Here is a 14,995-nt window from a genome sequence, read left to right on the forward strand (position 1 = left end):
GGGGTGTTCGCTCCCAGCCTCCGCGCGGAGGATCCACGCGCGGCGGCGGCAGCAGGGGAAATCCCAGTCTCCTCTTCGCCCCTCGCCGGCGCGCGTCCGTCTCCAGGATGGATCAATGGAGCCGGGGGCTCCCCTCCCGCTACCGCTGGCCTGCTTGGTGCAAGGCGCGCACGCGCCAAACCCACCCAGCCTCAGCAGCGGCGGCGGCTGCGACAGCTATTGCTCAACTCTGCCCAAGCCGCTTACTCCGCCTCTTCCCCCCGCCCTCCTTGGGGCAATTACCTGTCTGCAAGCCCCGCCCCCGGGCTGATTGACGGCACGGATCACGTGGGGAGGGAGAGGGAGCAAAGACGAGGACGGCGGGGCGGGCGCTCGCACCTGGAGCTGGAGGGGAGGGCAAGTCGGACGGGGATGCGCTTGGCTGGGGCCGCCGCTACCGCCAGCTTGTTCTCCGCAGTTGCCGCCGCCGCCGCCGCCGCCGCGCCAGGCCGAACCCAGCTCCAGACCCCGGTGGTGGGGCCATGGTGGCTGCTGCTCCCGCTGCAACCGCGGCCATGAGGAAGAGCTTCCTGGTGCCCGAGATCAAGCCCTTGGATCAGTATGATTTCCCTCGGGCGCGCAGTGCTGCCAGCCTGGCCTGGGTGCTCGCCAAGGGCTACGGGGGTGCAGGTACGGCTGGAGCCGGGCGGGGCGGGGGAGAGCGCGCGTATCATATTGGCAAGTGTGATTTATTTTCCTTCCTGATCCCTGTTCGAGGAGGGGCGGGAGCTTCGATGACTGGGAGTAAAGAGACAAGGCAGTGATTTCGCCCCCTTTGGGGCGCTGTTGTGACTCGATCGCTCTAGCGGCTTAGAAGCTCCTGGGCTTTGCTTCCGCGCCGCATTCTCTTCTAATCTCTTCGGCCCCCCCTGCCCGCAAGATGTCAGCTTCCCCCGGCGCTCTTGGCTGCAGGGGATGTCCTACCTGCTAGCATCCGCTAAGGGCTGGAGGAGGGCGGTGGGCTGCCTTGGCAACCCTCCTGCTCCCATCCCACCCTTTCACCGCTAACAATGGGTTGGGCATGGCCGCCGTTGTCGCCTTGACCAGCTAGTCCGGGTGGGGCTGGCAGAGCCAGCGCGGGGGACTTCTTTGCACCTTTCCTCTTGGTGAATATCTCCTAATGCCTTCCACCAGCGACGTGCTTGGTTTCCCTAGCTTGGTGGAACGAGATTGGGGCAACGGGGTGGGGACGGATCGGGATGTTACCGATGCCTTTTTTGCAGTAGCTAGGGGGGCTGCCATGGGAGGGGCGCATCTCGCCTTGTCTACTGCTGCTCCTCTTGTAAGGCAGTCCTGTGTAAATCCCGCCTCTCCCCACTTTTCAGGAACACCAACACCTCCCAGCTTTGTATTTGCTTTTGTTACAGTGTCAGTGGTGCGCTTGGCTAGCCTGTTCTTAAAGGAGCTTAGAGGTTCTAGGTGCTCTTTGCTGAGCACCCCGAGGTCCAGTTGGCTTATAAAGCCGGAGAGTGTCATTGCTGCCCCACCCTACTCAGTGGTCATGGCTGATGATGCTGGGAGCAGGATGCCACCATTGGTGTTTACCTTTGTTTGGTGGTATCTCTGCTGATGTGGAATTCCTTGAGGGGAAGTGTTGCTGTTGGGCAGGAGCAGAGCCCCAGCTGTACAGCTCCTTCCCTTTCCTCCTTGGTAGGCTAGGCTATGGCTGCTGGGGGAAGAGAGATGGGAGGTAATTAGCGCTGCCTGTAGGATGCTAGGCTTGTGTCTGATCCCTGGCCTTACCTTGGCACAGGATATTTTCAACAAGCATGCCTAAAAGGCCACTCTGCATCCTTATCATGGTCCTGTTCAGCTCCCTGGCAATGCCAGGCTCAAGACTGTGTGCCTTGGCAACCCTGAGCTCCAGCCGCCATTCCCTTTGTCTCTGCCAGGCCTGGAATTAATGTCCTGTGAGGATTTGCAGATTGGCCTTGCATGAATGCATGATGGAGAGGAAGGGAGAAGAGGGGTAGCAGAAAATCCGTGGGGGAGAGGCTGGATTTGACTTTCTTGATGTTGATTCGTAAAAGCAGCTATCATCTTTGCTGCTCTAGTGCCCCTGCTAACTCCGCTTTTGTGCTTCCCCCCTCCCACCCCACTTCATCCATGCATTCTCCCTTGTAGCCAAAAGGGTGACAGGCCTGTTGTATTCTTATAAGTCATGCTCTCCAGATCTGTCAGCCCGGCATGGATGTGGAGAGTGGCAGTGAGCTCATTCTGAGGATGAATAGCATGTGAATGGCTTCGGTCGAGCAGCGGTGAGGTGGAGCTCTGGGCCTGCTCTGGAGCCCCTGGCGGTGTTGCCAACAGTGCGAGGAGCTCCACGTTGCCGCCATGCTTGCAGCCAGGAGCCTGGGCAGCCTGTTAGGGCCACCAGGCTGAAGTCCTCTGTGTGTGTGTGTGTGTTGTGTGGCATTCCTCTGAGGCTGCTGACCTGGAAGTAACATAATAGGGTTTGAAGCCTGCTGGGCTGCAGGCCAGCCTGAGAACTTGGAGCAGGGAAGTGGCTTGTGAGGTTGTGAGACAATGAACAGTAGTCTTTCTCTCCCTATGCTTCCCAGGGCCCTTTTGTCCCAAAGTTGTTCTCTTTATGGCCCCACCTGCCCCACAGATGGAAAATGACCACCTCTAGGGAGAGGTGCCACAAGCATTCCCTGAAGCAACAGGAGGAAAGGAAGAGTGGGGAGGAGAGCATTCAGTGGGTGTTGAAGGGCTGTGTGTGTGTGTGTACTCACAAGGGTGTAATTGAATGAGCAGCTCTTTCATTTGGCGTTAGTGTAAATATGCGACCTGGTCATACCGAAGTGAGAACAGGTTCCCCTTGTCTCTGCCCTTCCATGTCACATTGATGACACACAAACAGTGCACTGTGATAGAAGGGAGAGCGCCTTGTCATTTGCCTTGGATGGGGGCCAGAATGAGCGGCCTCGTTGAACCAGTGCTGGGTTCAAAGTCCAGTGGAGTGTGGAGAAATGTATCTGCCAGGCTTTTTCGTAGCTACAGACTAGAACCGTAAAAAGCCTTTTTCTGCTTGCGAGTCAAGCCCTTCTGAGTGTAGCACCTGCTTGTCCCATCCTAGAAAATGCACACGGCATCATTAGTAACTACTCCAGAAATAACTGGGCTTCTGGTGATGGTGGGAGTCATCAGCAGGCCCCAAGCCAGGCATTCTGCGGGATTGGTGTAACCTAATGGCATGACATGGGAGCCACTGAACATCAACGAGCAGCAACAAAAGCAAATGAAAAACAAGCCTTAGTTCTGAATTGTCTGCATTTTAAATTATTTAATTTTATGAAGTAGTTTCATTTTCAGTTGCTCTTTTTAATGAATGGTTAAATGCTTGCCAGCCATCCCTGTACTTTGGTCAGAGTACTGGAAGAGGCTGGGTACAAGCCTGCTTTATTAGACTACTACCTGCACTTTTTTTATCCCATCAGTACCTAGAAGAGCAAGAGGCTTTAATTTGTTGGAAGCTGAAAATTCCAGGAAGGGACCTGGCATATTGCCAGAGCAGGACTCAGTATTCCTGGCCTGTGACTCCAGGCTGAGGCACTCATGCAATGCAGCATGGGCTGGGCCTTCTTGGCTTACCCATCCAGCACTGGTACTTTCCCTTTAACTGGGTCAGGGACTGGCTTACCTTTTGACAGAAGTTCCTAGCTGATTTTGCTGTGTGCTATGCACCTAGCAGAGTTTGCTAGTAATTATGTGCATTATGATGGTAGCACCCTAAGGTTAGCTCCCCACATGATTTGGATCCCCTGCTTGTTGGTTCACAAACCCCTCGGGGTTGTGGCAAAGGGTGGGACAGGAAATGGGAGGTGAATGGGAGTCACTAGTGCAAAGGTGCCCAGTCCCAGCAGAGATAGGCACACAAACTGGTTGCTTGACTCATTGTCTTGTTATGTGCAACAGAGCCTCGATGCCCCTTTGCCACTGTTTTAGTGTCACTGCTCTGGGTTGAACAGGCATGGCTGACTGAGTATCAACTGCTGTCACACTTTAGCCCAAGTGGCAAGTTCTTTGTTTGCCAGAGGCACCCAAAATAAAGTAAAATCTTGAACTCATGGTCAGCTGGTTGGTTCCTCAGCCAGCTTCTTCCCTGACCTTTAGCCAAGAAATATACAATGAATTATGCCCAGTCTACCGAGCTGAGAGAGCAAATTTGAGCCCTGCTAAGTATGGATTTATATATTAAATTTATACCTCACCTTTCTACCTAAAATGGTGTTCAAGGCAGCTACTAATAATAAAACTCAGATTAAAAGAAAAATAAGTTTAACATAAAACAATTAGAACATAATAAATGAAGTAAACAGTTCAGGACTTTGAAAACACATTTCGGCAGCAGAGTGGCTTGCATGCCAAAGCCCTGCCTGAATAAAGATGTACTTGCCTTCCAGCAGAAGCTCAACAGAGGGGAACCCAACTTAACCTCTCTTGGCAGAGACTTCCAGAGCCTGAAAGCAGCCACCAAGAAGACCACGCTGCCAAACCATCCCCTGTGGCAGTGGGAATGAGGGAAGGAACTGTCCTCAAGATCTTACCACCTGGGCAGGCTCTTGCATGAGAATGTGGTCCTTCAAAGAGCCTGATCCACAGTTGTGCTGGGCTTTTCTAGGTTATAACGAGCAGTTTAAATTGTTCTGGGAAAAAACGGGCAGCCATTGTTGTCCTAACAAGGGAGAGTCACATGCTCCCTGTAACCGAATGCAGTCAACTGTCTGGCCACAACATTCTGGACCAGCTGAAGTTTCTAAACCTTTTGCACTCGATTTCCTGTGGTCCTGTACCTCAGATCGTGGCATTGAGCCTACCGTTGTGCAATGAGCGAAACTGTCTAGAGTCTGCCTGGAGCAGGATGGGTGATTGCAAATGAGATGAGCAAAACATCCTATGAGCCTGGACATGAGAGAACATTAAGGAATAGGATGCAAGGCACAGAAACACCTTGCTCAGATGTTCCCTTCCAGAAAGATACCATAGCCCAGTCCAATACCAGACTTCCCACTTGCAAATCCTTCAGGGGAGTTGTTTCAATAACCTGTCCTTTGTTAGAGGACTTCCTGATTGCAAAGCCTTTTTGCTGTGTCTGGAAATTTTGTCTTTCCTGGTCCTGCAGAATTCTTGTACTTCTACATCTTTAGGCAGCTTGGGTTGGGTTTTTTTCCCCTCTCTCTTTTTGGTGTTTTCTTCAGAGTAGAACACTGAGTGTAGACTGAGGGGTTCTGGGATTCAAGTTTTGTGCAGACACGAAGCTCTCAGGGTAGCCTTGGATATCAGCTCTGATGTGGGTGATGTGGTTCTAGATGACAACTCACATGAGTTCCAGTCCGCCTTTGCCCAATGGGAGTTGCAGTGCAAAACATTGGGAAGACATTAGGTTACATAAAATGTAAAGGTAAAGATTTCCCCATGACTTTAAAGTCCAGTCATGTCTGACTCTTGGGGGTGGTGCTCATCTCCGTTTCCTAGCCAAGGGAGCCAGCGTTTGTCCACAGACGGTTTCCGTGGTCATGTGGCCAGCATGACTGAACACTGAAGTGCACAGAACACTGTTACCTTCCCACCAAAGTGGTACCTTTTTATCTACTTGCATTTGCATGCTTTCAAACTGCAAGGTTGGCAGGAACTGGGACAAAGCATGGGAGCTCACCCCGTTGTGCAGATTCAAACCGGCGACCTTTTGATCAACCAGCCCAGCAGCACAGCAGTTTAAACCACTGTGCCACCATTAAACAGTCTGGCCAAGGTGATTGCTTGAATAAAATGGGGTTGGGTGGGGTGAGGTGGGGTGGAGTGGGGCTAGATGCACTGCTTTGAAGCTTCTTTGCCAGGGGTGGAGAGAACAAAATAAAAGTGTGATAAATGTTGCATCTTCCCCACATCAGTTCTGCAGGTTAGATATGATTGTCTTTCTATATAATTTCCTATGCCTTCAGCACATTCCTCTGAATCTTGTCTTTGCTATGTTTCCTGGAAGGTAATCTCTAGGATTATTCAGTTTTGATCAGTGCACTTTTATTTCTACCTGTATAGATGGCATCCACGAGGGAAGTCTTTTGCAGTAACATCACACCAATGACTCTCATTTAGCGTGTACTGGTTTCTTAAAAGCTAGGTTCCTTCTCAATGGAGCTGATTTTCTCAAAGTTGTGATGGCATGTTGGTGCTGATCCAAGTCTGGATGCGTGTGATCACTAGGTGCCCATTAGCCTCCAAAGGCATAATAAAATGGCCTACTGCAGCCTTCCCCAACTGGGCGCTTTCCAGATGATGCAGACTTCACAGCTCCATTGGCCCCAGACTGGAAACCTGGAAGCTGTAGTCCATCTAGAAGGCGCCAGTCTGGAGGAAGGCTGGCCAGTGGATTTTAACCAATGCTCTAAGTTGTCCAGGCCACCCATTATAAACCTGTGCTCTCTCCTGAAGTTGTGCATCCTGTCAACATACTCCCTTCTACTTTATTTGAAAGACCAATGAAAATGCTCATTATCACTGCACTTTGGAAAGACCCCTGATGAACAGTGCATGCATGCTACCACCTCTCCCTTTCTTTAAAAACCTCTACACGGATTCCTTATTTGCTGTTTGTGGGCAGCTTAATTGGTTCCCAATTAATCGGTAATTGGTTCCCAATTCATGGTTCTTTCATTTTTGCCTGTTGGAGTATCCTTTGCAACTGTTTCCAGCAGCCTTCCCCAACCTGGTGCCCTCATTAGCCAATAAGGATAGTGGTAGTTCAGTGCAGATTCCTTTGGTTTCACATGATCACTGCCTTTTCTTCTAGCTACTTGCAGCATTTTTAAAAATGAAAGAAAGAGTCAAATTTGCTCTAATAATGTCTTATGGTTGAGTCAGCCCTATAATTTTCTGGATACTCCTATTCTCACTGTTAAATATAGACCCAAGAACTGCCTCTTGCTAGTCTTCTGGATTCTCACCTGTCTTATAAGGCTTCTTGAGGAGGATAGTGGCTTTGAGGTTTCTGCTTTAGTATTTGAAGGGGTATAATTTTTAAGACATGGATACAAATATTTAGCTAGCTGTTTATTTAAGTTAATGACTGCCTTTTCTTTGTCTTTATTTGAACTGGGTTTCTAGCAACTATCACGTTTTGTTTTTTGAGGAAGCAAAATGAGCATTAAGCAATTTTACTTTGTTGTGAAAAAGGCATCCAAAATACCCTCCAGTGCCTGTGGTACTGCATAATTCCTCTTGCTGACCGTGGAGTTGTGTGTCCATCCATGGAATCAGGTCCTGGATGCATCATTTGACCTCATTCTTGGTAGCTTAGGCCTTGTTTCGTCATGATGGAATGCCCGGAATTGAATCCTTGGCTAAGCTCTTGGTATTGCAGTCTAATTGAATTGGTGCCAGAGTATTTATCGGAAGGAATGTGTCTTCTTGTCATCTCTATTTGGAACTTCTCTGGCTTTTCTAACTGCCCCACAGATGTTTGGGGTGGATGGCCTAATTTTTCCTTGACCTTGCCTAGCACTGACCTGACAACATTTGCAGCTGTGTGCCCTGTGGAAGATGTTATACAATTGCTGAGAAACTCTGAACCTCTTTTATAAGTACAGATTTTTTCTGTACCATCCAGGTGTTGAAAGCAGTCCTAGACATGGTGGGATATATCTCTTCATGGAGGCAGGCACCTGTGAGCTGATGAATCCTGTACTGACTTAGGGAAAGCTGGCAACTGGTACTTTATCTCAGTGCCCTTTAGGACCTGTATTTGCCCTCTCAGCCTGACGAATTGAAACATACTTTGTGTGTTAGTCCAAGCTCTGCCTTTAGTAATAATCATGGGCGGAGGTACCTATGTATTGCCTTATGTTTTCACAAAGTGGACTTACACACTGGAGAATAAGAAAAAGATCCCACATCTTGTTGATTACTTTAATAGTTATAACTTTTCAGACCCTGACTCATCATAACTCAGTTCTGAAACGTAGGTGATCTTCTCTCACTTCTTCCTCCAAAGCATCATATTATGCAACCTTTGTGCGGGAGCTCAAGTCTGCTGCCTTGAACACCCAATACTGTAACTGAAATACGCTTTGTAGGAAACTGCCATGCCTGTTGGCAGGCCAGTCTCAGTGGCTGTGATGCTCCACCATTCTGAGCGTTGTATGTGTGAGGTGAGGTGTTTGGAGAAGGTTTACTTAATTTTGTATAGGTCTCAGTCAGTCTTTCCCAAACTGATGGCCTTTGTATGTTTTGGCTACCCCCAGTCCCAGAAAGCATGGCCAGTGGTCAGGAATGCTGAGAATTGCGGTCCAAAGCATTCGGAGGGTACCTAGGCACAGCGTTCCCTCTGATCTGCAGACTGAAAGGGGGCAGAAGTTCTGAAGTATTTGCAGCTGTGGCAAACTTCCTTCCAGGTAGGAAGAGGATGGAAGGCTGCTCCTTCATGCCTGCAGTAGATGTGGGTGTGTTTCCCTCTTGGCTTGTTTAACTGCTCATCTCCCAACAGGCAAATAAGCCCCTGCCTCTTGGTGGCTTATTCCCTTCCCAATAGTAAATAGCTGGATTTGATATTGTGGCACAGTTCTGAAGTACTGGGAGAAAAAGCTGCTCTGAAAGTCAGCACATACCCACTGCTGCCAAGGGTCCCACCACAACAGCGGCAGTCGGCGAAGCAGTTATTCCATTCCATTCCCATGCCATCCCTACCCCAACAATCCTGTAGAACTCAGGATATTTTTTCCGATAGGGCTTTATGAAGTAGAGCAGCCAATGGCTATACTTGCTGGGGTTGATGGGAGTTGAGATGCAACACATTTGGAGAATATCAGCTTGAGGAATTTGGGAGTAGGGCTTAGTTCCCCTTGTGTTGTGAAGGAATGGGCAACCAAAAGGATCAGCAGGGTGGGGTAGCTCCCAGTGACCAAAGATTACACCATACAGAGCGTTGTAAGTTAGAACAAAAACACGAGAGGGATAAACACTTCTCTCTCCCTCTCTCTCTCCACACCAGAGAAACTTTTTAAACTTTTACAATGTACCTCCCTTTTATGTCAGAACCTGGGGCCATGAGACGAAGCTGACGGTGGAAGATTTAGGACAGTGAAAAGGTCACACAGTGCATAGTTAACCTGTGAAATTCACTACCATGAGATGTGGTGTTAGTGAACTTGTATGATGAACATACCTCAACTTGTATGACTTTAAAGGTGGATTGGACTATTCCTATCATTCTCTGCTGCCTTCTGTATTATATTTTTGGTTATCTGTGCAGTGCCCAGGGATCTGGTTATTGGCTGCTCCAGAAGTACAAGGGATGAAATCAATACTCAACCCTAACCCTAAAATAGAAATGGCTGCTAGTTATGATGGCTGTATGTGGTAGCAAGCCCTGCTTTGTATCCCATAAGGCTGGATGCACAGCCCACTTGCTAGCCCCCCCATGCCCCCGGTGCTCGCTTGGTGCTCGCCTTGCCACAGAGCCTGGCAGTAACCTTGGCATTCCAAGAGGGAGCGGGAGGCAGCTGCAGCCCTGCTTGTTTTTCTCTTTAATCCGGCTGCTTGGCAAAGACTAACACATGTGATTTTTTAAAACTGAGTCAAAACCCTTTGCCTCCCAGCCCCGCTCTGGTTGGTTGCATGCTCCAGAGTACCCAGCACACTCTGATCATGACCCGTCTGACCAGGGCCAGCACCCTGTCTGAGAACAACTGTGCCTAAAGCGTTCAGGCTAATCTCAACAGAAGCGGCTTTGGTCCTTAGGCAGGGAAATCAATCCCTTATCTGCAAGGGTAGTGCTTGCTAGTGTTTCCATTGTACCTCATCTCACCCTCACCCCAATCATATCCAGCACAGTCTTGCTCTGTTTAGTAGTTTATTTAAAACAGATCCTTCCTTGGGTTTCAGTAATTTAGACTCCATCTACAAAGATGGGCTGTCCTACTTCAGTGTACAAGTGGGAGAGGCCACAAGTTTTGAATGTAAGAAAAACAAGACAACACCAAAGTTGTGGAGAGAGATTCTAGCCCAAGGGTTCCACTACGGCACACATGGGTGCCCTAGCAAAGGGGGTCTCCAGTGTGGAGCCTGCCAAAATTATTTTTCCATTGTTTTGATGTATGTACATGGATTTATAATGTGTAGAGCTTTCTAGGAATTATATAGGTTTCAACAAAAACAGACCAAACACCTAAGTAATTTAGCATCTGTATGCAACCTCTTCATTTACCAAAAGTGTAGCAAGGGTCCTAGTTCATGGCATTTAAGGAAAGTGAGTATTTATTCTTCATATTTTGTAATATTAGTGTTTTAGAAGCATGCAGAGACTCAATTCTCACTTCCATTTGTAAATCTCCATGAAGCAGGCAATTAATGTAAATGAGAGTGCACATCAGTGAGTAGACTTTCCAGTACAAAATTTATCAGTGCAATAATCTCCAAAAAGAAGCAATGGCTTGACATTACCAAAACATTTATTTTAAAAGAAGCTTTAGCAGTATTGCATCTCCAACAGCTAGCTGAACTAAAGAATTCCTTATTAAAAAGATATTATGGTGTCCAATAGATATGAATCAAAAATAATTGCTGAATAAGGCATAGCTTAAGATCCATGGACAGGGCAGGCAGACACCAAAGTGGCAATCCATTAATTAAGCATCTTGTGACCACAGCGGTTTCTCAAGTTCTCACATGTGCTCATGTGTCCAAGAAGCTTGGGTATCCTTGATCTAACCTATACCCTTTTCCATCCTGTGCTAGTTTATTTATTTATTTAGAATTTTTGTATGCCGTCCCATTGCATGAGCCTCAGGATGGCTTACATACAATAAACAAACAACAATACAGATAGTGCTAGTTTTCTATTTTCAGGATTCCTTTTTTCAAGACTTAGAAGTGCATTCTGAAATGTGGACTTCCACAGACAGATTGAAGAGAGCAAGCCAAGGGCCTGTGGCCCAGTGGCAGAGCCCCTGCCTTGCAGGCAAAAGATCAGCTTCAATCCCTGACACCTCTGCAGCTGGCTGGAAATAACTCCTGCTTGAAACTCTGGAGTGGTGCTGCCTGACTGGGTTGGAAGTATTGGGCTAGGTGGCCCAGTGGCCTGTCTGGTATTGGGCAGCTTCTTATGTGGTACAGTCCATTCTACTACCTGAGCACTCTACCGTCTCAATCTGCTCTTATAGATCAAGCCTCCATATCTGTCCTTTGTTGCTGTATGACTGTGTCTTACTAGTTAATATCACTGGATGAGTGAAGATCCACTTTGGGCTACCTTCCTCTTGATTACACTCCTGGACTCCAGAGCAAAAGCGGTCCCGCAGCCCTTTCTTTCCCCAGCCATTTGAGCGGCTGTGCTCAGGTGGAGATTGGCCTGCCTTAGCCCACTTCCTGGTGACATCAGGTTCCAACTTCTTCCCTTCTGGTGAGTTTTTCCCAGGCCTTCGGTGCCCTGTGTTGCCCTTCTAAGAGCCTGCTTGTCCAAGCCCCCCCCCCCACCCCCGAGATTCAGTACTTGCTCTTCCACAGGGTATGTTACTATTAAGATCGACCCCTCTGTCGGGGAAGTGGAGGCCAGGTGATAACGGGAAGGCTGCCTTCCATTATACAGCTGGTGTCATTTCAGGCTAGGTTCTTACAGCCTGGGGCATCCATTGCATGTTGGGACGGGTTGCCTATGGGGTGTGGTGGTGCTGTGCCAGATGCGTGTTTTGTCTTCGCCCCTCTGGCTCCTGCATAATTCCTGGGATGCTTTTGCCACGTGGACTTGCATAAGCCCCGAAGGTTTCGGGCAGCAGCGCCAGCAAAATAGCTTTGCGATGACCGTGAACGATCCCCAGTGGGGCAGCGAAACTGCTGCTTTGCCAGGGGGTTGGAGGAGCGCTGCATAGCTCACACCTTGCTGGCCTCATATACTGGGATGATAGGCAGGAGCCGGGGCTGGGAGGCACGTGGCTGGCTCCTTCTGGCTTGAGTGGCCTCTGATGAATGCTGCTTGCTTTCCTATGTTCCAACAAACTGTTGGAGTCTCAGAATTACTGTTCAGCAGTTCAGGGCACATTCCCATGATTAGGTCATGACTTAATGTGGATTAGTAAGTGCTCAGGTTGTTTTAACCACATTTGCCTTTGTTGGGTTAGCTTTCACCAGTTACGTTAGACTATGGTTCCCATCATGCTGACTGGGGCTGAAGCGAACTATGGTCCAGCCCATCTGGAGGGAGTCAAGTTGGGGAAGGCTGGTTCTTAAGCCAAAGTGACCTGTTAATTTCAAAGAGAGACATTAGCATGCGAAAGAAACAGCATCAGAGGCACTTAACCCTTTTTTCAGTTGTCATTTTCCAGCTCCAAATCAATCTCTCACAACCAAATCTCTTCAACAAATCTCAAACATGCCTGAGGTTGAATAGGGGACGGCCTTGAATGTGGCTGTGCTTAACGTGCAGATTTTTAGAAATGCAAGTAACATCATGGGGGGACATGGACAGCTAATAATTAAGGCAGAGTAGGGGCAGGTGTGGAAGGGGGATTTGATTGTCTTCTTTCCTGCTGTGGTTTTGAGGAAAATCCTTCCTAAAGAGCCACTGGCACCATGCCCGGTTTGGTCCAGAGGGAGCATCCAGTCATTTGAAACCCTGGGGAAGGAGATTCTGAGCAGGGAAAATACTGAGCGTTCCCTCCCTGTCCATTTTGCTTCTCTTCTTCCAGTCATGCTGCTGTTATGTGCATTTGGATGCAGCGTGGAGTTTGGCCCTTGAAGGTGCCTTGTGCTGGCTCAGTTTTTCCAAACCTGCTTGTACGTTCTTGCCATCCATGTGGGTTTGCTCTCATGACCTCAAGGACCAATGAGAGTGGAAACAGCACTCTTTTAAAAGTTCCCCTGGGATATTGGGAACACTTCCCTTTTTGTGCCTCACATTTAAAAGAACCCTGGGAAGCTAAGCAGTCCACTCACCTGCTGAAGCACCTCTCTGGATTCCGCTCCGTGTTCCAGAACCCTGTCGCAAGGGACCTGAGGCTGAACGCTGGGACTGCTTGCTTCCTTTCCCAGGCCTGGGAGTTCCCACTTTGCTCAGGAACATGCTGAGCTTGTCTTCTGAAAGGTGTTTTCACTGTAGCATGGCGCATCCCTGCTGTGCTGACATTTTGTTTGAAGGAGTCAGCACACTACCATTTTATTCCGTTTTAACTTGCATTTCCCTCTAAAACGTGAGGGCCCAAAGCTGCTAAGAACTGCAGGATTTGTTTAACTCCGGTTTTGTCTCAAGAATGTTTTTTTGTTCCCAGGTCATTTGTGGTTAGTTCCTACAAGTGTATCTCTTAGGTGCCTTCCTCTACGCCATCACCCTCGCTGCTCATTTAATGTGCTTAGGTTCCTGGAGGCGAGGGAGGGTAGTTGCTGTGGACATAATGATTGGGGTAGTTTGTTTTGTTCCACCTGTCCTCTGCAGCAGAAACTTTTTTAAAGCCAGTGACCTTGGATGTGCTGTGACTCCCTGTCATGAGAGTTGAACTGATTCCATTCTAACACCTTAATAAGTGCCAATTGAACAATTAAGGGCTACATGTGAGGGTCAAATGGTCTTGCTTGGCTGATAAAAGAAACAGCCAATGGACTGTGGTATGGGGGCAAAGAGTGCCTTTACCCCTGCCCCTTTCAGAACCAGCCCCTTTGCAGGCTTGCACTTGTGACAGGAAGTAAGCATGCATTGGCACAAGTTGAAGCTTTCCTTCCTGGTGAATAGCAGGTGGAGAGACCCTGATTTTCACTCCTATCTTGGTAGGGGCAAAGGGTTAACCCCGCCTCCCTCCTCCCCTGGCCCTATCAGCCACACAAGGCCAAACCATAAGGCAAAGATCCTATTTGCTTTGTCTTGGGTGCTGGTGAGGTCTCCCGTTTGTTGCTAAGTACCGATTGCAGCGTTTCCTGGAGTGGATGGGCCAGACCTCAGGGGCCCTTGCCATGACCTTTTGGACACCGCCAGCAGTAGTCTTTACTTAGCTGCAGTTTCTGGCTTTCCTCCTTTGTGCTTGCCAGATGTTCAGTGTGGTAGAGCACACGGGATGAAACTGTCACGGGCAGCTGGTGCTGAACTTTGCCTCGGCTCAGTGCTTCTCTTGCTGGTATCCCTCTCCCGCCTACGCTTGAGCAGGGGCGTTTCTCCATTCACTTTGTGGAAAGGGCATTCATGCTGTGTATTGAGCAGGCCACTCTCCTTTTCAAGTTTTCCTCGCAACTGGGAATGTGGCCATCGCTTCTGGTAATGTGATAACGATGTAGATAATAGGAATTGTAGTCCAACACGCCTGGACAGTGCCAGGGTGAGGAAGGCTGTGACAAGGAGATGACTTCTTTCAGTTGTTGAGATCTGGTTCAAGGAGCAGGATAGGCTTGTTTTCTATTCAAGTCCCATCCCAAGGACCTGCATTGGCAGGGCTTCCAAGTGTCTGGCCCCCTACACTAGAGTATACCTAGCATTATGCTCAATCCAGCGCTGGAGAAGGCGATGCTGTGGGAAGCTCACTTTGGAACTATGCCATTTGCAAGTTGCCTTCTTCTTCCATTTCTGTGGCTTGCACTACCACCTTCTGAATGGGTAGGTATTAGCATATCCTGATGAAACTGGAGGATTTGGGGGGGGACTCTTCTACAGGGGGTCTATAGGAAGTGGCCCCAGATAAAAGCAAACCTTTGAGTCCCGCATAGTTATCTGCTGGAGTGCCGTCTCCACCAAGGCATGGACAACTAAACTTCCAATCTCAGGAAGTCTTGTTGAGGCTTCCTTGGCTGCAGGAAAAGCTAATTTCTGTTCACTTGCATTAGTGCAGAAATGGGTTCAGGGCAAGGTCTTGGCAGAAGCATGCCACAAGCTTTCCTGTTTGGATTGCCTGTACAAATAGCTTTGGCCGGTGACAGGATTTGGTTTTGGCTGGTGACGGCTGTGAGGCCAAACCTGTTTGCAGAGGCCACTCTTCTCTGCTTC

General features: G+C 48.8%; 1 protein-coding gene across 4 annotated transcripts in view; it reads left to right on the top strand.

The window, feature by feature from the left end:
• Window positions 1-395: 395 nt before the first annotated feature.
• CAMSAP3 (calmodulin regulated spectrin associated protein family member 3) overlaps window positions 396-14,995 on the top strand; it is a 46,977-nt gene continuing 32,377 nt past the window's right edge. For all 4 annotated transcript variants that reach the window (XM_044453674.1, XM_044453675.1, XM_044453677.1 and 1 more), the window contains exon 1: window positions 396-669. In XM_044453674.1, the coding sequence (XP_044309609.1) occupies window positions 522-669 (148 nt within the window). In that variant the 5' untranslated portion in view covers window positions 396-521. The remainder of the gene's footprint in view (window positions 670-14,995) is intronic.

Source organism: Varanus komodoensis, unplaced genomic scaffold, assembly GCF_004798865.1.
Source record: "Varanus komodoensis strain SLA01 unplaced genomic scaffold, ASM479886v1 scaffold7_1, whole genome shotgun sequence".
NCBI classification, from domain to species: domain Eukaryota; kingdom Metazoa; phylum Chordata; class Lepidosauria; order Squamata; family Varanidae; genus Varanus; species Varanus komodoensis.